Source organism: Protomyctophum bolini (genome assembly GCF_963924005.1).
Source record: "Protomyctophum bolini genome assembly, chromosome: 19".
Taxonomy (NCBI): Eukaryota; Metazoa; Chordata; class Actinopteri; order Myctophiformes; family Myctophidae; genus Protomyctophum; species Protomyctophum bolini.
The window spans coordinates 19,612,912-19,637,736 of record NC_137880.1 but is presented as its reverse complement, the minus strand read 5'-3'; the positions used below and the strand labels follow the sequence as shown (position 1 = coordinate 19,637,736).

Sequence of the window (24,825 nt, the reverse complement as noted above, 5' to 3'; positions counted from 1 at the left end):
AGTACTGCACATTTACCAGTAGAAAGGAAGGCTTATTATTATGTCATGTTAAATAAAACTCCATCTCACCTCCCTGCTTTGTTAAGGTTGTGGAGATAAATGGAACCTCTCCAAACATTAATGGAGGTGGAAATTTGTACTTGGACAGACAAGGACAACTGAACAAAAACAACAAGAAAAATGCCAGGGTGTATGGTGGCTTGGCCGGTTGGCTGACCACACATGCTTTTGATGGATTGTCTGCCTTCTTTCTCTGTACTTGACTTCCTGTGTCTCTATAATGCAATAAAAAAAATACTGCTACTGTTAAAAATAGTGGCTTCCTATTCACTTATTGGGTGCGTCTCCTCCTGCTGCTGACTCTCTTCGCCTTCGGACAGTATTGGAGATCTAGAAATTCTCTAGATCTCCAAACTGGTTCTGCTCCTGCTCCTCCAGATACTCCATCACTGCCTTCTCCATCACTGCCATTGGCTCCATATTCTCCTCTGGATCTACAGGCTGGGCCTCCTCCTCTTGCTCCTCCTCTTGCTCCTGACCCACATCCGCTGCCATTGACTCCAGATTTTCCTCCTCTTGGGTCAGAGTATCTGGATTGTCAAGCTGGGCCACCTCATCGAGCTGCTCCTGACACTCCTCCACTGCCAGTGGCTCCATGTTCTCTTGGATTACTTGACACTCCTTCTTTTCCTCTTCTGCAATCTTCTTTCGGATCCTCTCATTGAAAATTGAACATTTTAGCTCAACACCTTCTTCCTCCTGTTTTCTGGAAGATATGATGGATCTCAACTCCAGCTCAGAGTCTTTGATCTCAAGCATCACCTTCTGCTCTTCCATTATCAGAGCCAGCGACGTCTGACGTGAGTCAGATGGCGTGCAGGCACTCATAGTTTTTGCCCGTGGCGATTTGATAAAGTACCTGACTTTAGGGGTGATGCGTTCCTCTTCCAAGTGATAGGTCACCTCAGCACGCTCATCGGGCAGAAGGAACACTCTCTCTGCTACATCTTCACTGGCCAGCTTCGATCTGTCCCTGTGGAATCTATCTACCACTTTCTCTATTGGTCCAGTACCCAGCCCGGGTACAACACAGCGGTAGTAGAGGAAGTCCTTCCTGTCCCGATAGGTCTCTGTCGTCTCCCATGGCAGCTGCACCCTCCTTATCAGTCCATCGGAACGCATATGCACATAGAATTCCAACTCCCGCGCTGTATTCACAGACAGATGTGCATACCTCTGGGATTTGAGGCAGAAGCTGCGTCCAGGTGAGAAGTGTTCAACCGTGATGTTTCTGTCTGGCCGGCCCAGTTCTATCTCCTTCTCCAGCAAGTGATCAGGTCTGTGCTGGAACCACTCCCTCGCTGCACTGGGCTGGGTGCATTCCAAGTCTTTGTATGTGGTGAGACACGTGACCAGTCCATTTGAAAGCAGATACGGTGCAAACCTCTCCAACTTGGCTTTACGATAGTGGGTCACCTTCATTCCATCTGGGTAGCGTGTCTCCATATCTTGCTGGGAGACTCCGATTTTGCTGACCCAGGATGTGGGCATCAAAAAATCTTTGAGAAAATATGTTTTAGCCTTATTCTCAACCTTAGTGGCATCTGCTGTCATTGGCTCCATATTTTCTTGTTGAGTCTCTTGATCATCAAACTCCTGCCCCTGACACTCCTCGGATGCTGCTAATGGCTCGTCTTGGGTCAGAATCTTGGGATCCTCCCCCTCCTGCTGCTCCCCCTCCGCCACTGGTTCCATATTAACCTCTTGAGTCTGTGGGTTGTCAGGCTGGGCCTCCTCGTCGTCGGAGTCCTCTCCCTCCTCCTCCCGACGCAGCCTCTCAGCCTCCTTCGCCTCTAGACGGAGCTTCTCTGCCTCCTCCTGACGGAGCCTTTCAGCTGCCTCCTCCTCCAGACGTAGCCTCTCGTCCTCCTCCTCCTGCTCCTGACGGTGCTTCTCGGCCAATCTTGGCGCATTCTGTGTCAGCTTTTGGCTATCTGAGCTGTACAGCAAGGGCTGCCACACATCTAAGTCTTCCAGGTTAAATGACACATCCTTGCAGAGATCCTGCTGCACGTTCACCCAGTAGTTGTACTGGTTCCAGATGCTCTCTATGCCGACAAAGTGATTGTCGGCCGTGGAGTAGCGTATCCCAGTTAGTGCATCAATGAAGAAGTTCTCTGCTACCTTCCGGCTTCTACCTTCCGATAGCACCAGCACCCAGCAGTGGACGAGCGAGGGGTCTGAAGGGGGATTTTCAATCTCTTTCTGTAATCGTTCCGCTTCCTGTTGACTTAGGAAGCGCAAGTTCTTCCTGACCTCTTCCTGTTCCAACTCCTCTCTTTTTGTGACCAGTAGCGGACACTCCTGCATAGTCTGGCCGAGCAGGCACATCTCTTTATCTGCGTAACCGCTAACACAATAAGCATTGTAGCCAGCACCTAACAGCAAGCTGCACAGCAGTGTTGAGAAATCAAAACAAGTTCCCTTGTGATTCTGTAACATGAATGTGGAGGAGAACAAGTATTTTGGCAGGCTGGTGGAGGGATCCAGGAGTTCCAGTGACAGGCTGGCAGCTGCAAAGGAGGCACAGCCCTCCCAAAAGTAGAGCTCTTTGTAGGGCTGCAGCGTGGGCCGAAGGGTGGTAGATACACATTTCCTGACCCCACACTCATTGAGAGAGCAGAGCATTAAAGGTTTGCGTTCTGGATAGAAGCCTCTGTACTGACGTTGAAAGATGTCTGCGATCTCCAGCAGACGATCCTCCAGAGGCGAGTTTTCCTTGTAGGATGGGTGACATTGAGACAGATCCAAATCCCTGAATGTCTCTGACATGTAAATTTGTTCTGGACAGTGAGTGACACTTCTCCTTTAGCAGTTGGCTTAATATCATATGAGCTGCAATCAATCAACTTGCCTATTAGTACCACTTGGTCAACAAATGCATGACGTACATATAGCCTCAGCCAATCATTATGTGGGGTTAGAGCTACTTGCATGCCATATAAAAAATAATGGTCATTATCACCTTGACGGAACCCATTTGGAGCCTCGAGTTTAGAAATTAACCATCGCAATACTTATTAAGTATATGATGGATATTCTGTAGCCAGACGTGACGAAGGAGTGGAGCTTTGGGTAGGGCTATGCATTGCTACACCTCTGCTCTGCGCATATCACATGTTTCTTTTTCAGTGTGACACCTTGGGGTAAAACCTTCTAGAAGGGTATTTGTGTGAGATCTGCGGTTAATCTCGCAGTCGATTGGGCTGATCCGTGCCAAATTTATTGTGCATGCTGTATGTAGACCTAAAATCCTCAATATTTATTATCTTATTTAAAAAAAAATCTAAATCCGGTCCAATCTAAATCCTCGCCATATTTGGGAAAGTAAAGTCATCAATGGCATGCCATCAAAGATCCACAGGGAGGCCACATCATTATTAAACCCTATTTTGTTTATGTTTACGGCATGGCTCTGCAGGTGGATGGCTGTCCAAAAGGTCGGTCTGTGTGTCTCGAGCTAATCTTGTAAACAGCTGGACTGATTTCATGTCACGTCACACTGTCATTAGGCCAAAGTACTTTCACTAATTATTTTCACATGCTATACTTTTTTTAAATAGTTAACTTTCGGTTTGTAATGGAAGGCAATGGGGCTCTGATCGGGCTGAAACCTTGCCCAAATTTGGAATCATACATTATGAAAATGTCATCTACGACATCATAGATGAACTCCGTGATCTACATTGGATCCATGCCCATGTTTAAAATGTATTGATTTATTTATTTTAGTCTATATATATGCTGTAACCTCATAGCTTTGAGGTGTGTTCGCACAGGAGGTGAAGATATTTTTCCGTGCACAGCGATTACATACTAAGTCAATGTAAAGATGCAAATTGATGCAACGCTGCATTGGATGAGGCGAACTGGGCAATGTGAATGCATGACAAATAGTGAAGTTCACTTCACTATTTGCGTCTCGACAGCCAATCGGTGTGAACTGTTTAGTACAGTGAATATTTATTAATTTTGACACACCAATAATGAGAATTGTTACTACTTATTTCATTATTTATTGTCTTGTTTAATTTAATTTGTTATTCTTCATATTGGGTTAGAGTCTCTGGATTGCCAGTCCCGCCTTCTCTTCCTGCTCCTAGCACTCCACCGATGTTAACATATTCTCGTTTTGGGTCAGAGTCTCTGGATTGCCAGTCTGAATCGTCTGTTCCTGACAGTCCTCCATTGCCAGTAGCTCCATATTCCTCTCTTGAGTCAGAGTCTCTGGACCACTAAGCTGGGCCTGCTCCTGCCCCTGACACTCCTCTGCCACCAATGGCTCCATATTGTCTTGTTGGGTCAATGTCTCTTGATTGGCAAGCTGGGCCCTCTCCTGAAGCCGCTTCTGAAACGCCTTCCGGGCCTTTTCCTCTTGGGCATCTCTGGGTCTCTGCGTGTCTGGGACCTTGTCATTGTAAATGGATAATAAGAGCTTAATGCCTTCTTCCTCCTCCTTTCTGGTAGATATGATATTTTCCGCCTCCTTCTTAGAGTCTGAGATTGCATTACGAACCTTCACCTCTTCATTCGTCAGCTCCAGCGTCATCTGATATGTGTAGGCATTTTTTGGTTCTGACAGTTGGATAAAGTTCTTGAATTCTGGGATAATGCGTTCATCTTCCAAGTGATAGGTTACCTCAATGCGCCGCTCACCCAGAATGAACACTCTCTCTGCTACATCTTCACTGGCCACCTTCAATCTATTCCTATGAAATCGATCTATCACTTTCTCAGTTTGTCCATTATCCAGCCCTGGGACAACAAAGCGATAGTAGAGGAAGTCATCTCTGTCCTCATAGATCTCTGTCATCTCCCCTGGCAGCTGCACCCTCCTTACCAGCCCATCTGAACGCACATGCCCATAGAACTCCATCTCCTGAGTTGTCTCTGAAGTTGGAGTCACATATCTATGGTGTTTGAGGCAGAAGCTGCGTCCGGGTGTGAAGCGTTCGAATGTGATGCTCTTGTCTGTCGGTCTCAGGTTTCTCTCCTTCTCCTCCAAGTGGTCATGTCTGTGCTGGAACCACTCCTTCACTATGCTGGGCTGAGTGCATTTCAAGTCTTTAAAAGTGGTGAGACGTGTGACCAGTCCGTTTGAAAGCAGATAGGGTGCAAACCTCTCCAATTTGGCTTTACGGTACTGGGTCACCTTCTCTCCCCCGGGGTAGCGTGTCTCCAGATCTTGCTTGGAGAGTCGGAGTTTGCTTACCCAGGATGCGGGCATCACAAAATCTTTTAGATGTTTAGTCTTGCGCTCATCCTTATTGCCATTGAGAGAATCTGTTTTGCCAAGCTGGGCCTCTTCCTCCTTGTGCTGCTCATCCTCCGGCTGCTCCTTCTCCGACTTCACCTTCTCCTCAACCTTTCTCGATACATTGAGTGTCAGCTTTTGGCTGGCTGAGCTGTACAGCAAGGGCTCCCACATATCTATGTCTTCCAGGTTATATAACATATTCTTGCAGCCATCCTGCATGTTGACCCAGTAGTTGTGCTGGTTCCAGACGCTCTCTACACCGAGAAAGCGCTTGTCAGCTGTGGAATAGCTCTTCCCATTTAGTGCATCAACGAAGAAGTTCTCTTCGACACTCCGGCTCCCCAATAACACCAACACCCAGCAGTGGACCAGCATAGGGTCTGAAGGGTGCCTCTCGCGACTTCGATGTAATCGTTGCTTATCCTGTTGCCCTTTCAGCAGTGCAGCACGTACCTCCTCCTGTTTCGTCACCTCTCCTTTTGTGACCAGAAGGGGACACTCCTCCAATTCTTGGTTGAGCAGGCACATCTCTTTATCTGCATAGCCGCTGACACAGTAAGCATCATAGCCGGCGCCTAACAGCAAGCTGCACAGCAGTGTGGAGAAGTCAAAACACGTGCCCTTCTGGTTCCGTAACACAAAGGCGGGTGAGAATAGGTATGTCGGCAGACTGATGGAGGACTCCAAATGTTCCAGCATCAGGTGGTCAGCTATAAAGGAGGCACATCCATCCAAGCTGTAGAGCTCTTTGTAGGGCAGCAGTCTGGGCCGAAGGGTCGTAGACACAAATTTCCTGACCCCACACTCATTGAGAGGGCAGAGCAGTAAAGGTTTGCGGTCTGGATATATGTCCGTGTAGCGACATTGGAAGACGTCAGAGATGGCCAACAGACGATTCTCCAGAGGCGAATTGTCCTTGTAGGAGGGGGGACATTGAGACAGATCCAATTCCCTGATTGTTTCTGACATGTAAACAACATGCAGATTCACACTGGACAGTGGGTAACACTTTTCCTTTTTAAATTGACCTAATCCTGTGTAGGGAGAAATGATCAGTGATGACTCGACTAGCTGATTAGTACCACTTGGTTGACCGACGCATGACGTACATACAGCCTCAGCCAATCACATTGCGATGTTGTAACTATGTGCAGCCATAGACTGTAAAAATCTAAATACAAATAATGGTCAGAGAGTCACTGTGTTGTCATGAGTAGTAGTAAAGGAATCTACTATTCACACTATATATACCAGCATTCAGGCCTAGGCTATACCCTTCGGTTCACTGGAGCAGTTCTGTGTAAATGTTAATTTGTGAGTGTTGCTCAAATGCTATTTTCTCATTGTCTTTGTGAAAAAAGAAGACTGCAATGCTAGCCATCGGATGCAAAACCTTGTGCAATGACAATTGCCTGTGTGATTAGTCTTTAATGGTACTGTGGACTATTTAATTAATTTCCTTTTCAGATTTGTAATTATTTCTCAATGACAAATTTCAGGTATATGAATCATAAGTGCTGGATGTAAAAGAATGTCCTCCAGCTTAAAGACCAATACATCTGCTGGTTTGGGGTAGGGCCAATAGACGTAACCAGCATTATTCCCACTATATACACACTGTACAACTGCCAAATCTTGGCAGCATTACCACACAGTGGTGGGCAGCAGTCGATCAGGGGTAGAGTGGCCGGATGGGAACGTGAGATTCCCAGTTCGATCGCGGGCTCCCCCAGAGTTAGTGTCGAAGTGTCCTTGAGCAAGACTCTGTTCCCGATGAGCAGGTTAATTGGTGCCTTGCATGGTTTCCACCGCCATCGGTGTGTGAATGGGTGAATGTAATGTAATGCACAATCTATGTAAAGCGCTTTGGATAAAAGCGTTATATAAATGCACCATTTACCCCACAGCATTACCATGTTAAACAGGCTGCTTCTATGAATATTTGACTCTGAGCTCTGCATTCAGTCATGCTTCCTCCAGCTAAGGAACATTTGAAAAGTCCTGTTATCCTCAGTTGACCTTGAGAAGGTCAATCATGATTTTATCTGATCTTGATCAGATTGTTGTACTCTGGACTTTCTCAGAAAACCATTTCACGCCTCCAACTAATCCAAAATGGCAAGACTTTTAACTGACCTTTAGAGATGGAACCACACCACACCTATCCTGGCCTCTCCACTGGTTGCCTGTATGTTTTAAAATGGATCTTACAATTTTGCTGATAACGATAAAGGCTGCAGTCTTCGGCCAGAGCTCATGCTCACTGTTCCTAAATCCTGGCTAAAATCTAATCGGGTGACCATGCTTTCACTTTAAGAACGCTTACGCTTGGCAAGCTAAGTCAGCATCATCTTTTAAATAATCTTCTCAAAACGTACAGCACTTTTATAAGAAATCCATTTTATGATCCATTTCTTATTACTGCTTTTAAATTATTGTATTGCTTACTGTTTAAATGCAATGCGCACCTATTTCCATGCTTATTCATGTTAACTATAGGCTGTTATCTCTTTTATGTCCTTAATGTGTTCATTTTAATTGTCTTTTATGTTTCTTTAATTGTATCGTGTCTCATGGCAGTTCTTAATCTTAATCCTTTTATAGTACCGTAACCTTATCATAGTTGTACTTTACCTGGGTTTTGGTGGCTGGGTGTTTGTTATTTCATTTTAAAGGGATAGTTCACCCCAAAATGACATTTTTCCTATCGATTAGGATTACTCAGCCCATGTATGGAGACTTGGGGAACCGATGCTGGTCATCAAGTTATTGGCTTAGGAATGCAACAAAAACTAAAAATATCTATGAATTCAAGTCGCCATGGGTGAGTAATTGATGGAAAGTTACTTTTGTGACGTTGTGTTGAAAAATGCTATGCAAATAAAATATTCATACCATATAGGACATGTGTTGGGCTAAAGCCACTTTCTTGGCCTTAAATCTACTGTATGCACATCTCTGCTACTGGACCTTGGTCAAATGGCTCAGTGATGTCAGGCCTTTTCAGTACACTCTGGTCGTGCACAGATAGACACTACTGTAGGTGGTGCTAGAGAACCAGCCCTTTTGCCCTCTGGACAGCAATGTTCCCTTTTGAAAGCTTGTTTTTGTATAGTGTACAGTATGTGGCCCATCGTGACATCGATAAATTCTGGATTAAAAGCTTCTAATATATTATTTATGCCCCAAAATCTATAAACCACACAGAATTAACTAAGGCTGCTGGCAGTTACAATCGCCACACAAGGTGCCTTTTTTCACTTGAGCACCTGCCATGCAAAATGTCTGTGCACGCCACTATCTCAATATTTACTACGGCTTTTGTTTCCGATGAACCCATCATGCATTTTCCATATATCTTCCCCATAGTCTGCAGTCTTCCCTATAATATATCTCACAGTTTTCTGTCCTCCACTCGTTGTAGTAGAGGTGTATACTGCCAGATGCTTTACAGTCTCATATACATGACAAAAGTATACATGCTTGTGTGTCTAATGCATTTGGGATGCAGTACAATTCCAGGCTTTCCCCCCCTGCAATAACGATGGGGCTGTATGGATATTTGGGTGTTAAAAGTTTGGTAACCACTGTCCTAAAACACTGTCCCATTCTCCACGATAAGCAATGCAGTTATGCAAGACAGTCTCAAATCCACACAGGTTAACTAGACTAGCATGCCGTTGGAAACCTGTTGTGATGAGGAGGACAGTGTCCACAGGCACAGAAATGCAACAAGCATTGTCACACATAATGAACAAAGCGTTCAGTCTAGCTAAGCCTGCACAAAGATAAGCACAGCTCTGGGAAGATAGAAAGTATACTTTGGCAGGGTTTCAAGAGTGAATTGTCCTTGACTGGAGATAAGAGACTGCAATCAAGCAACCTCTGTTGTTATATCAGGAGTCACACATCACACAAATGGCATTAGTTATTCCCTGTCGGTCCCCATTCGGCTGTTCTTCTAGTCTAGTCTCGACTCAAACACACAGTGAAACAAAGTTATCAAGCTAACCTGAATTGCCTACTAAAACAGAATTATTGACACATTCCAAGAGTATTTTAATTCTATTACACCACAGACTTGCCAAATCCAGCTGTGGATAAAATTAAGCGACCACATCAAATTTGTCTTAAATTACCAACTCCACGTTGTGCATGGCAGCCATTCCACTCCAAGTCTTTTAGGGTACAATTGGATTAGGTGCTAACCTGAAACAAATCCCATTTAGTGAGGAATGGTAAACCACTTTAGCCTACTTTATTTTGTCACATATCACGATTACAGGTGTAAATGTGGGTGTTTTAAAAAATCCCACCTGTGTGAAGTGAGGGGCAATCACAATTTGTGTCCTCACCTTTGTCTTCAGTGTTTGTGTTTACGTAATGTTGTATTTACACAAACACTCAAAAATGGCCATTCATTTTCAATGGCATTTAATGTTTGTGTCAGGTCAAATGCTCAAAACTGGCCATTCATTTTCAATTACATTTAATGTTTGTGTTAGGACAATGTTTGTGTTTACGTACTGTGACAGTGTAGTCAACCAGGGCCAGGAAGGACACGACACAGGTGTTCTCAAGAAGGCTGTTTTATTCCTCTTAAGCCAGGGCATAACAATTTGAAAGCCTCACAAATTCACAATGTCAGTTTACACAGGAGAGCAGATGGCTCTCCACTGTCCGGACAGAAGCTCTCTCCCGAGTGTTTGTGGAGATGACTGATTTATCCTGTTGTGCCTTGATCAAGTCCATGCACAACAGGTGCGCAGCCACACCCAGCTCTGAGTCCAGTTTTAGTTTGACTCAGGCCAGGTGTGACTGCAAACCCATTTTGGGCGGGAACCCCTTTTGGTGTTAGCATCATGTCATGCTTTAGCTATTGAAAAATAGCAGATCTACAAGCTCATGGCTACGAGCTTGTATAGGTCTGCTATTTTTGAAAAATCGAAGAACCACTGACATAGAAACATAGCTTTTTCAGATGACTGTCAGGATGTAGAAGACATTTTTAGAATCTGATCTCAGATCAGAATGGGTTAAATCAGTCACTCTCCGTCTCACACATACACCCTCAAAGCTGGACATAGGAGGGGCCAAAACAAACCTCAATTGACTGGAATGACCGCCAACTCATTTGAATATCACTCAACTGTAGGATGACATCAAGTGAGGTGCACTGCGAGGACCAGGGCAAGAAATGGAGGCCAATCAGGCCATGGCCACAGTTGCGCGTCCCAGCCTCCTCCTACTGGTATGTGACATGGACAGCAGAGCAGATCTCTACACAGTCAGTAATCCTCAGTGTTCATTTAACTCTGAAAGTGTGCGTAGGTCACCAAGTTTGGGTTAGATTTGTGCACTCTCAAAGTTACAATTGGATAAATAAACAGCACTGAGTTCTATGAAGATTGAAGAGCAAGACTGCTATGAGTTTTGAGTATAGAAATACCAGTGATTTAGATAGTTTGAATATGCAATATCCTTCAAATTTAATCTGTTTCTGAAATGTCTAATATGCAATAAATATAAAAATCTTAAAAAATAGCCAAATGTGATTTTATTGGAACTTTATCAGCAGTTTGTGAAATACACACTTACTGGGACAGGTGCGTAAGCAGGCAGCCAATGCACGAGACATGAAAATGGATACACTATCTACACTTATACAGGGATACCTGATGAAGGTCAGTTGGACCAAACGTACGTTGTACGTAAACAATATAGTTTTTTCTCTAAGTGAAGACAGTGTGCGGAATGTCCCTTTTTTCCATAATTTATCAGCAGAACAAACTGATAATTGATAACATTGTCTCCGTGTCACTATCACTGCTCTTTTACTGATATGGAGATCCATCCTTTGAGTTCACTTAAAGGCCTATGTGAACTTAACTTGAACTTACTGTCAGTTACAAATCCGTATCCATATCGCTGCTAAATTATATACATGCACTTTACGCCTTTGTACTTTCCTTGTGTATATATGTTTTTTTTTTAAAGTTGTTTCCTAATGTAAGGTACTATTTGCTTGTTTTGTTTTATGTTTTTATGTTCGGACTGCAGATGAAAATTATATTATTTGCTAAATCCGGTGTATTTACATTGCATTTATGTAATGTCCATTAATATGCATTGTCCCGTCTAAATAAACAAATAAAGTAAGTAAAGTATGCTAAATGTGAACGTACTCTCCAGAAAACAAGGTTTGGCCCTCTGTCCCTCAAAAAAAGTGTACATGCTCTGATGCCCCACCGTCCCAGTTGACCATTTTCTCCTCTGTTTTTTTCTTGTCAATGTGTCATGATGATGATTACCAACCCGGAACGTAAGAGCCATAACACCAGAAGTAACAGAAAGCACTTTACTTATACTTCAGAAAAGGTTAACAAAGGTTTCGCCTCACAGGGCACACTAACATAATTATAGACTTAATTCCCGGAAACACAAGGGCCAAACACAACTAAGATCCAGAGTCAAACAAACCAGTCACTTAATTAGCCATGTCACTCATTAGCCAACAGCCCACTGCACTCTCAGGTGGAACAGTCTTCAAAGCAGTACGGTGGAGGGGAGACAACAGAGGGGGAAAGTCAGGGAGGCGACCCGGGCATGACACACTCAGAGCTAGCCATGGTTCACATGACGCTCGTACTTCACGACAGTCATGTTTCAGGGCTAACTGCAAGAGTGTGACACAATGAGGCTTTTAGACACCACTGTGTTTTGTTTCCCCATCCCCATTTTGAGAGTGAGTACCTTTAACTACCTAGCATGCTGAAAGCAACAGAACTGGCTCTATGATGCAAAGTTATAGAATACTTTTTGATTGGAAATATGCAGATCCATGACTGGTCACGCATAGTCTATATACAGCATTGTAGACTTGCACCAATATGCACCACATTTTGCTTTACTGGAAAAATCCTATCCACCCTTCCACGACATCCTGGCTAAAAGACCTGTCATCCTTTATTCACCTACAACATTTTAAATTCTCAACTAGAGGCTCATTGAATAACTTCTCTAGAACCTGGGACCATTTTCTTTTATATATGAATTCTTTAACTGCAATTGATTAATTCCCCTCTCTCTTCTTTAGCTTATTTTATATGGTAATTTCTTGCCTACAAGTTTCTTTCCTAATTATTTTTGTAAGTATTGTTTATTATCGTACATTTTTCTACAAGTCTATTCTCCCCTCAGGGCTAGCGGGTGGGTGGGTGGTTAGCTGGGTGGGTATGCGTTAATGTTGGTTTTGTTTTGTCATGGATGTTGTTGCTGTTATTTGTTGTTGTTTTTTGTATGTTCCTTGTATGTCTTGTATTTTAAAAATGGAAATAAACCCAATAAAACATTATTAAAAAAAGGAAAATAATGTCCACCCGGTTAAAACAGGTTTATTCAGTCGATTGGCTTCTATTTTCTCCTGACCTTCCTTGTGGCCGTCACCTCACCTAATAAAGATACATAATCAACAGTGTCACTGTTATGCGATAACAAAAGGCATGTTTTTGTTCCGATGACACTCCATAAAAAATGGTTTCATGTACATGTTTTTTTTATAATCTAAGAGCAATAAAATGATCATATCAAAAAGTTACAGACTAGTTCCTCCCCACCACTGCAGAGACTAGGGCGGCAGGGAGGGCCATCTCCATTGCTGCACTAGCAGTGGTGGAAAGTAACTAAGTAGATTTACTTAAGTACTGTAGTTGTAAATTGTAAATTGTAGTTAAGTACAGTTTTGAAGTATCTGGACTTTACTTGAGTATTTCCAATTTCCAATTATTTTACTTCTACTACATTTCAGGTCCAAAATGTTTACTTTTACTCCACTACATTATCTTTATTCTCCACTACTACTTTGAACACTTTATAGTTATTAATTAATTTTTAGATTATTACAAAACATACATAAGGCACTTCAGGCCTCTATTTTGGCTATTTGAATAGCAGATCTACATGCAAGCTCACAATGCATCATGATGTGACACATTATGGGGGTAGGACGAAGGCCCTATACAAAGGCCCTATACATGATTCAGTAAGATACAACAGCTTGTGACAACAACACAGAAATGTGTGTGGGGAGGTATTCATTGGTATAACGACTAAATTGGCGCGAAAAAGGCGTGAAAAAGCAACCGGCTATGCTAAAAAATAAAGCATTGAAAAACTTTAGGAAAATAATTGGTAGTTGCTGTTGCAGCCATATCCACTGATTCACATTGGGCCTAAACCTTACACTCTGCTTGCACTCTATTCACCTTGGTTCAAAGTCAAACTAAAAACGGAAGAACACCGGGAAATGTCCTTCGGGTACTTTTTAGTCATATAGGCACGTGCCATGCACATGAAGGTAAACTAAGGTTATTGTGTCAAGAATTTTGAAACATCATTGCCAATTATTCAGTCTGTATCTCTCAACTAATACGTTGAGATTTATTGAGTTGGTTCGGTAAAAACGCCAAACCTCTCATCCTATTATTTAACTGCAATAAGATGCAACTATTCTGCAATAAGCTAGTAGTTTGTCTTTGAATATAGTTTGTTAAACGCACTCATAAACAGCTTAGCTGCTATGCCTTATCTTAGCCCAGAGTAGATAATGATCAATGATTACTTATCCTAATTTCTCAATTATCTAAATTAAATGATGTAATAATGAACTTGCTTCCCCTTGTAACTTGATAACTTGATAAAACCATTTGAATAACATTATAGCATAATGTAAAGCATAAAGTTTCTTCAACACATAAAAAAGGTAATTTAATAATCAGGGATAAAAAATAAATGTAGTGTTGATTGACTTATATAGTTTTATATTTGTACTGTTAATTAAGTTCAAATGCACGTTCTGTCTTTCATCAATATGACTAAAAGTGTCCATCTGAGCCTATCTGTCATGGTCGTGCCCTTTGAGCGGGAGGCCAGTCCCTGCCCCTCGTACGAGTTTATGACATATTGTTATACCTGAGACAGGTGTACTGCTAATCACACAAAGGTTAGGGGAGTTGGGAAAGGCGACAGAGCAAAAAGAAAGTAAAAAAAGATTCACAGGGACAAGATCCAACACGCCTCTACTCTAAGGATGCTTCCACTGTTGGTAATAATAGTACTGTCGGGGCTCACATGGACACCAGGTAGGCCTATCTACGGTTTCTGCACTTTCACGTTTGTGTCTTACAATGTGGAACATGACTGCTGTTTGTGAGTGCAGTGTTGTGAGTGGGGTGGAATTCACATTTTGCTATCTTGGTCAAAGTGTTTTTGGCTGAGGTATAGCTGTGATCGTAATTTAATCATTTGAACCCTAGTGTCCCAATTCTAGGGCAAACATTTTTGACCAAAACACTACTTTCACCCTTTTGTATAGCAACCATGCAGAATTTCATGATGCTTATAATTGGCTTATGAGGTTCATATCAATATAAAGTTGCACACATTTATATTATAATATCTCCCTGTTTCTCATCTCAATGTGTTCCCAGGAACTGCTTTTCCATGTTCCCAGATGTACCCGTCCCAGCCTCCTCCTTCTACTGGTATGTGACATGGACAGCAGAGCAGATCTCTACACAGTAATCCTTAGTGTTCATTTAACTCTGAAAGTGTGCGTAGGTCACCAAGTTTGGGTTTGATTTGTGCACTCTCAAAGTTACAAATGGATAAATAAACAGCACTGAGTTCTATAAAGATTGAAGAGCAAGACTGCTATGAGTTTTGAGTATAGAAATACCAGTGATTTAGAGAGTTTGAATATGCAATATCCTTCAAATTTTGTGCGTAAGCAGGCAGCCAATGCACGAGACATGAAAAATGGATACACTATCTTCACTTATACAGGGATACCTGATGAAGGTCAGTTGGACCCAAAGAAGACGTGTGCGGAATGTCCCTTTTTTCCATAATTTATCAGCAGAACAAACTGATAATTGATAACATTGTCTCCGTGTCACTATCACTGCTCTTTTACTGATATGGAGATCCATCCTTTGAGTTCACTTAAAGGCCTACAGTATGTGAACTTAACTTGAACTTACTGTCAGTTACAAATCCGTATCCATATCGCTGCTAAATTATATACATGCACTTTACGCCTTTGTACTTTCCTTGTGTATATATGTTTTTAAAATAAATTCTTTGTTTCCTAATGTAAGGTACTATTTGCTTGTTTTTATGTTCGGACTGCGGATGAAAATTATATTATTTGCTAAATCCGGTGTATTTACATTGCATTTATGTAATGTCCATTAATATGCATTGTCCGGTCTAAATAAACAAATAAAGTAAGTAAAGTATGCTAAATGTGAACGTACGTAATATTTCTGACCTATACTAAGATAGGCCAAATCAAACTACATCATTTGGTTTCTCTCTAGTTGATAGTGTGAAGCCTTCAGATGTGGCTGTACTTTCCACCATCGGACTTGATATGCACAGGTGAGCAAAGGGCCAAATTAAGAGCTTCGGCCAGGCAGTCAATATTTCTGTCTACAGCCATAAGCCTATAACCATGACCTTGTTTTTCCCTGCAGCACAGAGCTGTCCAACGTAGTATGGAGACTCCATGGTAATGCCCCAAACTTATTTTTGTCATATACAGAACATACAGTGTGCTAAAACATTCATCCATGTTGTCGATATCCTATAATACATACAGTGTGAGCTTAGTACATTAAAATAATTATTATTATTAATGGTAGATAGAACAATTCTGGGAAACAGTACAGTATGATGATGATGTATTGACCCACATGACGTCACAGGGAAAAAAATGATATGGAATATAAATAAATAAAGACTAAATAGCCATTGAGGAGACAAATACGATATCGGACAAGTGGCTTTTTGTTTTAGGTGGACACACCCACCAGTTAATTAAGTATACCCATGGTTTTCACCTGAGCACCACCCATCTGAACCTGGCCTCCACAGATGTAAAAAACGTAGATCATTCGCCACTGCAGTTCATTGGAGTGACATGTATCTTGTGGAGGCCGCCATATATCAATATGGCGGAGGCACAGCACACAGCCAATCTAAGTGACTATACTGGCCAATCACAGCGCGTCTTTCCGCAGACTATAGTCGCTGGGGAGGAAGTGGATCACTGATGCATTCCTATCTTATTTTTCTGCTCACTTAGAGGCTGATACTAGCTGCTTTAGACTACTGTATGGTATCGTTTTACAACATTGATAATACCTCAGACAGCCTTGATAATAGTATAATGAACCCTAATAGCTCCCAACGCGAGTCTGCTGCCAACTTTCTTTGTAGCGATAGCTTATGTCTATCATGTACTGTATGTCAAGTCTGTGAGTTGAAAAAATAAATCTTCTCCCTCTGTCAGAGATGATGACCTTGTTCAACCCTGCTCTCATCTTGGACCAAACAAGCCTGTACTCACCTCAACACAGGTACAGATGTTTACAACATATTCTAATAAATGAGATATGCTTGTTTATGTTTTATTCATGGTTACTGACAAATGGAGTTTGACAGGATCAATAATATCACTCTATTTATAGGAACCTGCAGGAACAGGCAGATGAGTTGTCATTCTCTCTGCGGAACAATCAGGTATTTAAGTGGCTGAATTGCTATTTAAAGGGATAACCTGACATATTAAAGTTGGTTTAGTTTAGAGGTTTGGGTCAATTAATACTTTTCATAGCATAGCAAAGCCTTACAGGAATATAAAATAAAAGGGTTTAGTCATAGTATGCGACTGTACCTGTCTCATGCAGGCCATTGATGAAGACAGACACTGGAAGCTGGTGCTCCTTGTGGTTCAGGTGGATCAGCTCTGTGCCTGTGAGGAACAACAGGTAGGAGATACGGACGATTCTTTTCTTACATCTTGTGATTATTGTGCAAAGATACGTTATTCAACCCTTTGTCAGCTGGGGTTGGTCAGGGTAATTAGCATGAGGCATACCTGTCTTAGTTTGACGTGCAGGTTCTACACCAATCTCAACCTTTTTAGTAGTACCCCGTCCTCTTACCTATAAGAACACAAAAGAACAAAACAAACCAGATGGGAGGACAGACATAAACAGACAACCACAAGCATAGAAGTGGTCATCACTTCCAGATTGAATGAGTTTAAACCTGAATCTGAGCATGCTAGACGTGATCTCTGACACAGCTGGGTTGTTCAGTATATGCTATTCTGAGGAACTATGTGTGGGTGCACACTGCTATGTCCATTATGTTTTTGAGGGGTGACCATGCCATGTTGTGTGTTGTCTTGTCTTGTCGTATGTTTGTCTTGTTTGTTTTGTTCAGGTTATGTGGTTTGTAACTGTCAGTGTCCCTTCCCTGTTAGTGTAGGACTAACAGGAATAACTGTTAGTCGATCTTTTTTATGCTACCACACTATTTTGCATACGGTGGTTATGTGACTTTTATATGTAAACATATTATCATCTTTGGTATGTTCTGTATGGGTGTGTCACATACATTGTGTTATGTTATTTGATTTGATTTACTGTATAGCCTGAAATCTGTGTGTGTGTGTCGTGTTGTGTGCAGGTCAGGTCTTCTATCAGAGCCACAGTGAAGCAGGTTGATACTGCTCTGCAGCTCCTGCACTCTCAGGTTGTTTTTTTTGTATTTTTCTTCTTCCATGTTGTTGTTATCATTCTTCACACTTTTGCTACTTACTGACCAATGTGTCTGTTGCCTTCATAGCTGAAGAGGACCATTATTAGTGTTTCCCTGTGGGACGGAGAGTACGCTCACCAGAACAGGTGACTTAATTTGATTGTCCCTATAAGTAGTAATGATAAAGCAGCTTATTTTCACATCCTGTCACACACCAGGGTTCATTTATTGCATACTGTAATTATTCGTGGGATTGGTTTCTTTTACATTTTAAATATGTAACTTTGACTGTGACTGTTAAGAAAGTAACAAAAAACAGCCAAGGTATCTTAGCGACAACAGCAACATAGTGACTGTCAATTTACTGACTGATCTACATTTATATCACACGTAACCCCCACCTATTAGAGCTCTTCACATGGTTGGTTAACAACCTGATGACACAGTTGTCAGACTCCTCTAGTCGACACATGAATTTGTACATTAAGTTTCTTAGAAGGGCTTGACAGGTAGGCACCCCCAAGTTCACAAACAGCTGACTGGCACTGTGCCATTTTGGTACCCTCACTAGTAATCGTAATGCATCATTATATGCAACCTTAAGTTTATGCATGCTACTCACCTTGTAGTTACTCCACAGGTAAGCAGTATACAACGGTGTACAGAAAGCTTTAAACAGTGATACCTTAACATCTGAAGAGCAATTATGAAATTTCCTCATTAGAATGTTTGCCTGGGCATACAATTTGCACCTTTGTCTATGAATGTCTATATAATCTGTGAGGTCATCAGAGATATAGTGCCCGAGGCCTTTTTATCTATCTATTTTATCTATTTTGACTGGTGAAAATAGGACCCTTATGCTTCCAGTTGTATCTCAGAGTTAAATTAACACCAAAGGATTTGACTGTGCAGGAAATGTCCGTGCATGGAAACAAAGAGTGAACAAGAGGTGCGACTACTGAGGGCCGTGCTCACTGAAGTCCTGCAGGTGTGTTACTCACTACTGCCCTCAATGTCATAATAACTTTGTTACAATTCCTTACATATTTCATGTTTTTATTAAAAAGGGTAGTTAGTAGTTAATAGTTAAAATAGATGATCTACAAGCTCACAACGCGTTGCGGTAGGACACAATTGTTATCTTGTAGATAGGCTATTTTCACTATTTCACTAAAATATTTTACATATAATAATGAAAAGCAACGGTTCTGGACATTAAGCTCCTTGATCCTGATGATGGTTCATAATCCTGTTTTTGAGGGGTGCTAGCCCCTCCAACCTCTGACTTTGTGTGTTTTCCGCCCGTGATGTCATGTGTGTGGCCATGTCTATGACTTTTTATGACAAATTTTGTTCCGTACAAACTTAAAGGCCAAGTCAAAGGCAAAGAACGTCACGCGTGGTGTCTGTGGGTCAATGAAAGGCGCCCCTAACGTCACACGAGTGTGATTTTTACATTGAACAGGAGGCTCTGGGCGAACACCTTGAAAAGAGACGTTGGTTTGGTGACAGAAATGACTTCACTGTCCTTCTGCAGACCACACCCCTTATGAGAGACACTGCCTCCTTTGCTGTGAGTGACCCCATCTCCCCCAGTATTGTTTTCACTTTACATGTTTGTTTGTATGTATGTCATTAATATCATATCATATCATAATATATTATATTATTGGTGTATCCATAGGCTATACAGCACACAGCTTAATCCTGCAGTGCTTATTCATGCAGGAATCTGGAATCAGCATATTGTACAAAACAAAAAACTGTTTTGGAGGGCAAATGCCAATGTAGCCTAAATGGTAAATGGTGCATTTAAATAGCGCCTTTATCCAAGGTGCTTTACATAGATTGAGATTGTGCATTACATTCACACACACATTCACACAGTACACAGTAGTCATAAGTGTTAATTGAACACATGTAAATTACACAGATCATAAAAAAAGAAGAAAGATTTGAACAGACATTTTTGTTCACGCTCTTTCAACAGCATGGGAGAGTGCCCACTGAGTCTCAAGCATCACACCACACTGATGAACTGACTATACAGATGTGGGCTAACCTGGTAAGGACTATCGTACATCCTGCTTTTCTCCTATCTTGTTAATTGTATGTCACATTGCTATGACAATCTGGCAGACTTGGTTTATTCACGCAACAGTGATGTTGAGGTTGACAATCCTTATTGTCCCTTATTGATCTGTAAAGCGACAGCTTGTACTATATAAGTGAAAACGACAATAGGGACAATAGGTCTCAGTAGCCTGGTTTCCAGCCGGATTCACTGCGTTCCGTGATTTGTTTTGTCACTTCTATACTCAAAGTGACAAAACAAATCACAGAATGCAGCGAATCAGGCTGGAAACCTAATGTCTCAGAGCAACTCAGAGAACTTTCACCTATGAAATCTAGATTAACCACCTTCAAAAGGACTTGACAGGACGTCAAAATATGAAACGTAAGCTTTGCTTTATATAGAAAAAAGGTGGCATACCAAAACAGAACAGAAACAATCTCTTTGGCATTCTTGTCATCTACTCTGCAAACTCAATAATACACTGAAAAACAACAATAGAATGGCTTTTCTTCTTCTGAAATAGCATCATAGACATGTTTTAATCTCCATTCAGCTCTTGATATAATTACTAACATACTAACAGATAAGTTTAAACAGTGTTTCAATTTTGGTTGATGTTGACAATTTAGATTTTAGATGGCATAAAATAAACATTACAAATGGAACGATCCACAAATGGAACATTAATTGCACACCCATTTGATAACATTCTCGTTAGTAAATGAACATTGAGGATTTCAAACACACGCACGCACGCACACACACACACACACACACACACACACACACACACACACACACACACACACACACACACACACACACACACACACACACACACACACACACACACACACACACACACACACACACACACACACACACACACACACACACACACACACAGTCATTGTCCTTCCTACAGTACTTGTTGATGCAAGCGATTGAATGAACTGTCTGTCTTCTCAGCTGCAGCCTGCAAGTGTCCAACAACAGAACACAGAGGGCAATGGAATGATCATTTCTGTGCCTTGCCCTAGTGAGGTAAGAAGACATAACTCTTACTTGTTGCTACAAGTTTGATTTGTTCCACTTCATCAGTCTGTGGCCCTTATACGGTTCGATAAGTTACATACTGTAAGTATAACCACTTAAAGCCCTATTTTATACAACAAAATTAAGAAATTGCTTATCTACAAGCTTGTGTTGTGATTTTGGGTGACCTTCTATAAGGCCTCTAGAAGTCTCCATCTATTCTAAACCTTGGGGTGGTGGGTGAGAATCCATCGAGTCGCAGGCGCGGAGAAAATATGCCACCACAGCAGACAGCAATGTATTACACATAACTTCTAGAATTTATTACACACAGAGAAATATATACAGTAAGAACAGTGGATCTATGACGTCCCTAGCAGATTAGAACAGAATGAGCAGGAACAAGCATGCATCTCATCTCATATCATATTGCATACAGTCAGCATACAAACAGCGTGTACACGCTCACTCACAATGTGTCACATACATTAAGCATTCTTTCACTTCCAACCGTCTTTCTCATGTCCCTCCTCCACATACTGTACAATATGCTCTCTCTCTCTCCCCAGGACCGTCCCTTCCTCAGAACAGAGGGGAACTCTCCATCATATCGCCACAGTGAGGCGTCTCCTCTGCTTCACCCAGTGAGTACAGCATGTACAGTATCTCTTTGACAGTAGCATAAGGTACAGTACAGAGCCACATGGAGGTCCTAGCGGTGCTGTTCGTCTGTGTTGTTGTTGTGACAGTTATTGATGTGCGTTTCATGTGCCTTCAGATTACAGGCACAGACATGCCCTGTGAGGACCTCAGCCCCTCCCCCTCGCCACCCACCACAGGTAAGAGTCTAGTGCCAACTATAACAATGATCCTAATGCACAAACATAGACATGACGTATGACTCCAGACATGGGCAAGGCTTCAGCCCGATCGGAGTCCCATTGACTTCCGCTATAAATTAAAGTTCAATATTTTAATTGTTATCTAATTGTTTTCACTTATATGTGAAAATAATTGCAGATGTACATACTGTATGTGGTCTACTGGCAGCACTGATCGGTCTAGTGGTTTACAAGATTAACACACACACACACACACACACACACACACACACACACACACACACACACGTCATGAATGATCAATGTACCACCAATTTGTCCTGCTCATTGAGGTTCTCTGTGTTGTTTCAGTCCATACCCTCAGGCCAGGCGATATCAAAGTAGTGGGTGCTATAGGAGACTCTCTTACAGTAAGTTCGACATTATTTGCGACCTGCTTTACCTGATATTTAATCAACAGAGAACAAAAATATTAAATCTTCAAGCTTGCGATGCAAACTGTTTTGAACTACATCTGCTCCGTTCAATATTTTTCTTTCTTGTCTTTGGAAATGTATTCGCCTACAATGACCAATAGGGACGCCAGGTTGAAAGTGCACTAATATTACATTGTGTTAGAACAAAGACACAGAAAGGATCTTCCTTCAGTAACATGACCTTTTCTTACTGGCAGGCAGGCAATGGAGTTGGAACAGACAACCCTAACAACTTACTGGCTGTGCTGCTCCAGTATAGAGGATTGTCCTGGAGGTACAGTACTGCACTAGGCTGGGGATGCCTTCCTTGTTACTTGTACATTTTGCTTTTGACTTAGCAAAAATGTTTGTTGGTTCTTGCTTGTTATGTAATAGTTTTTTTAATCCAGAGCGATTTACATTAAGCAAGAACAAAAAGCATGGCAATACACCACATACATAAAAAGTAGTTATAATGAAACATGCGTAAGCTAAGAACGTAACAGTGGGATATCTATATAATGAAACTAAATTAAATGAAATAAGTACAATGGGGGGAAAATATTTGATAAAATGGATAACATCATAGATATTCTATCATCTTTCCTATATGTATTTGATTCCTGTTGTGCAAATAAATTAAATAAACCTGGAAAAAGTAGAGCAAAAAGTAGAATAATAAAAACCACACCCCAGTGAGGGGTGCTCTTATACATCATCATAGATCATCACATTCCGGACAATCACTTTTTATCCTCACATGCTATGCTCAGCCAATCAAATCATTGCTATGGGGTACATACACACAAACACACAAAGCTGGACATATGAGGGGCTACAGCGCCCCTCAAAAAAAGCCTGTAAACTATAAAGCATGAAGGACATTTTGAAAGGTTCTATCATAATAAAAGGCCTCACCATAAGAGTGAGTTCTGAGAAGCATCTGATCTGGATACAGCATAAACAACAGTATGAGTGCATCAACTATATGGCCTAATGCCTGAAAGCTTCCAAAATGTAACCATTCATGAAGCTAACCATGTTCTGTTTTGTTTTCCCCTCACAGCATTGGTGGAGATGAAAACCTTAGCAATGTCACCACTCTGCCCAGTGAGTCTCACGTCTGTATCGTGTTTGTGTCGTGTCTGTGTGGGCCGCAGTGGGGGGACGGCAGTTAGTTGGATAGGAGAAAAAAAGATAATCATAAAATCTAAACAAAACAGTAAATAAAAACATTGCATTTTATTTCAATTCAAATTTTGAACACGCCATTATTGAAAGAAATTGTCAATTTGTATTACTTAAAATATCCGATCTACAAGCTCACAATGTGTTCTTTGTTCTCCGTTAGATATCCTGAAGCATTTTAACCCTCTACTGACTGGCTACTCAGTAGGTATGGGTAGGGAGGACAAACCTGATGCCTTTCTCAACCAGGCTGTGGCAGGAGACAAGAGCAGGTGAGTCCTTGCAGAAATTATAAAAGTATTTCTACATTGTTTTATTGCTTCACCATAACAGGACTTTGGCAAATATGGCCTATAAATTGTAGATTGTACAATCACATTTTACCCCCTGGATTCCTTATAGGCCATTTGTGGTTTGCATAATATGTAATTTTCCTTTGCGTCTGTTTTGAAGTGACATGCCACACCAGGCTCGAGCCCTGGTAGCAAGGATGAAGAATGACTCTGTAAGGACATCTCTACTTCTTTACATTTAGAAACAACTTCATATCTGCCCCCTGTGATTGATGTTTTTGTCACGTTGGTACCATAATGAAAATGTACAGTATTTGTAGAAGAATCCTCCGATATTTATCAGTGATGTTCATTTCATGACAGCAATTCAGACAGCTCAAGTTACGCCTGTTCAAAGGTTTCTGTATTTTGCCATCCATTGCCTTCGTTGTGCAACTCAGACATATTTAGTAAATCTCTTTATCTCAACGGTTGAAGGTATCAGTCATCCTAGCTCATCATCTGCCAAACAAGGACAGTATTCTTCTTATAATATGATATGACATGACAATCTTGCGAAAGACACCACTGTACTGTATAGTTATTACACTATGATAACAATATACTCACATGCAATAATTTCTCATTCAGCGCATCGATTTTGAATCCGACTGGAAGGTGATCACAATTTTCATTGGTGGCAACGACATCTGCGATCACTGCTCCAATTCAGTGAGTGGCAATTATGTTTAATATTATATTAATATAGTTGTAATTTTCAAAATAACAATAGCAGAGTTAGAGTTTTTGCCTTACAAATGGAACTCTGACACTACGTTGCTTCTTTATGTCGCCACAGAACTATTTTTCTGCCCTAAGTAGTATGCGATACATCCGTGATGCCTTGGATTATCTTCATAAGGAAGTAAGAACAACCAAAACAGTACTATATAGATTATCAGAAATGCTGCAATTCTATTTTCCAGATGTTCTAAATGTGTAAATGTGCCAGGTTCCAGATGTTCTA

The 24,825-nt window shown here is 41.5% G+C and overlaps 3 protein-coding genes across 3 annotated transcripts in view; 1 reads left to right on the top strand and 2 right to left on the bottom strand.

Annotated features, from left to right (window-relative positions):
• Positions 1 to 390: 390 nt before the first annotated feature.
• Positions 391 to 2,832, bottom strand: LOC308334602 (dynein regulatory complex subunit 7-like; the record flags this gene model as incomplete). Its single annotated transcript, XM_080791405.1, has 2 exons — positions 391 to 1,878; positions 2,023 to 2,832. 2 exons carry the CDS (start codon positions 2,830 to 2,832, stop codon positions 391 to 393), a joined length of 2,298 nt encoding a protein of 765 aa, XP_080647531.1.
• A 1,327-nt stretch (positions 2,833 to 4,159) lies between these two features.
• On the bottom strand, positions 4,160 to 6,286 carry LOC308334601 (dynein regulatory complex subunit 7-like; the record flags this gene model as incomplete). The annotated part of the gene is made up of 1 exon (XM_080791404.1): positions 4,160 to 6,286. The coding sequence occupies one exon, from the start codon at positions 6,284 to 6,286 to the stop codon at positions 4,160 to 4,162; it is 2,127 nt and encodes a 708-aa protein (XP_080647530.1).
• A 1,851-nt stretch (positions 6,287 to 8,137) lies between these two features.
• LOC308334600 (phospholipase B1, membrane-associated-like) overlaps positions 8,138 to 24,825 on the top strand; it is a gene marked incomplete at both ends in the record, with an annotated part of 33,312 nt that continues 16,624 nt past the window's right edge. The window contains 19 exons of the mRNA XM_080791403.1: positions 8,138 to 8,141; positions 14,806 to 14,859; positions 15,697 to 15,757; positions 16,671 to 16,737; positions 17,068 to 17,148; positions 17,855 to 17,920; positions 18,014 to 18,072; positions 18,842 to 18,917; positions 19,395 to 19,502; positions 20,976 to 21,050; positions 21,611 to 21,685; positions 21,820 to 21,880; positions 22,235 to 22,293; positions 22,557 to 22,633; positions 23,405 to 23,448; positions 23,690 to 23,798; positions 23,980 to 24,031; positions 24,450 to 24,530; positions 24,658 to 24,723. Of these exons, the coding sequence (XP_080647529.1) occupies positions 8,138 to 8,141; positions 14,806 to 14,859; positions 15,697 to 15,757; positions 16,671 to 16,737; positions 17,068 to 17,148; positions 17,855 to 17,920; positions 18,014 to 18,072; positions 18,842 to 18,917; positions 19,395 to 19,502; positions 20,976 to 21,050; positions 21,611 to 21,685; positions 21,820 to 21,880; positions 22,235 to 22,293; positions 22,557 to 22,633; positions 23,405 to 23,448; positions 23,690 to 23,798; positions 23,980 to 24,031; positions 24,450 to 24,530; positions 24,658 to 24,723 (1,275 nt within the window). The remainder of the gene's footprint in view (positions 8,142 to 14,805; positions 14,860 to 15,696; positions 15,758 to 16,670; positions 16,738 to 17,067; positions 17,149 to 17,854; positions 17,921 to 18,013; positions 18,073 to 18,841; positions 18,918 to 19,394; positions 19,503 to 20,975; positions 21,051 to 21,610; positions 21,686 to 21,819; positions 21,881 to 22,234; positions 22,294 to 22,556; positions 22,634 to 23,404; positions 23,449 to 23,689; positions 23,799 to 23,979; positions 24,032 to 24,449; positions 24,531 to 24,657; positions 24,724 to 24,825) is intronic.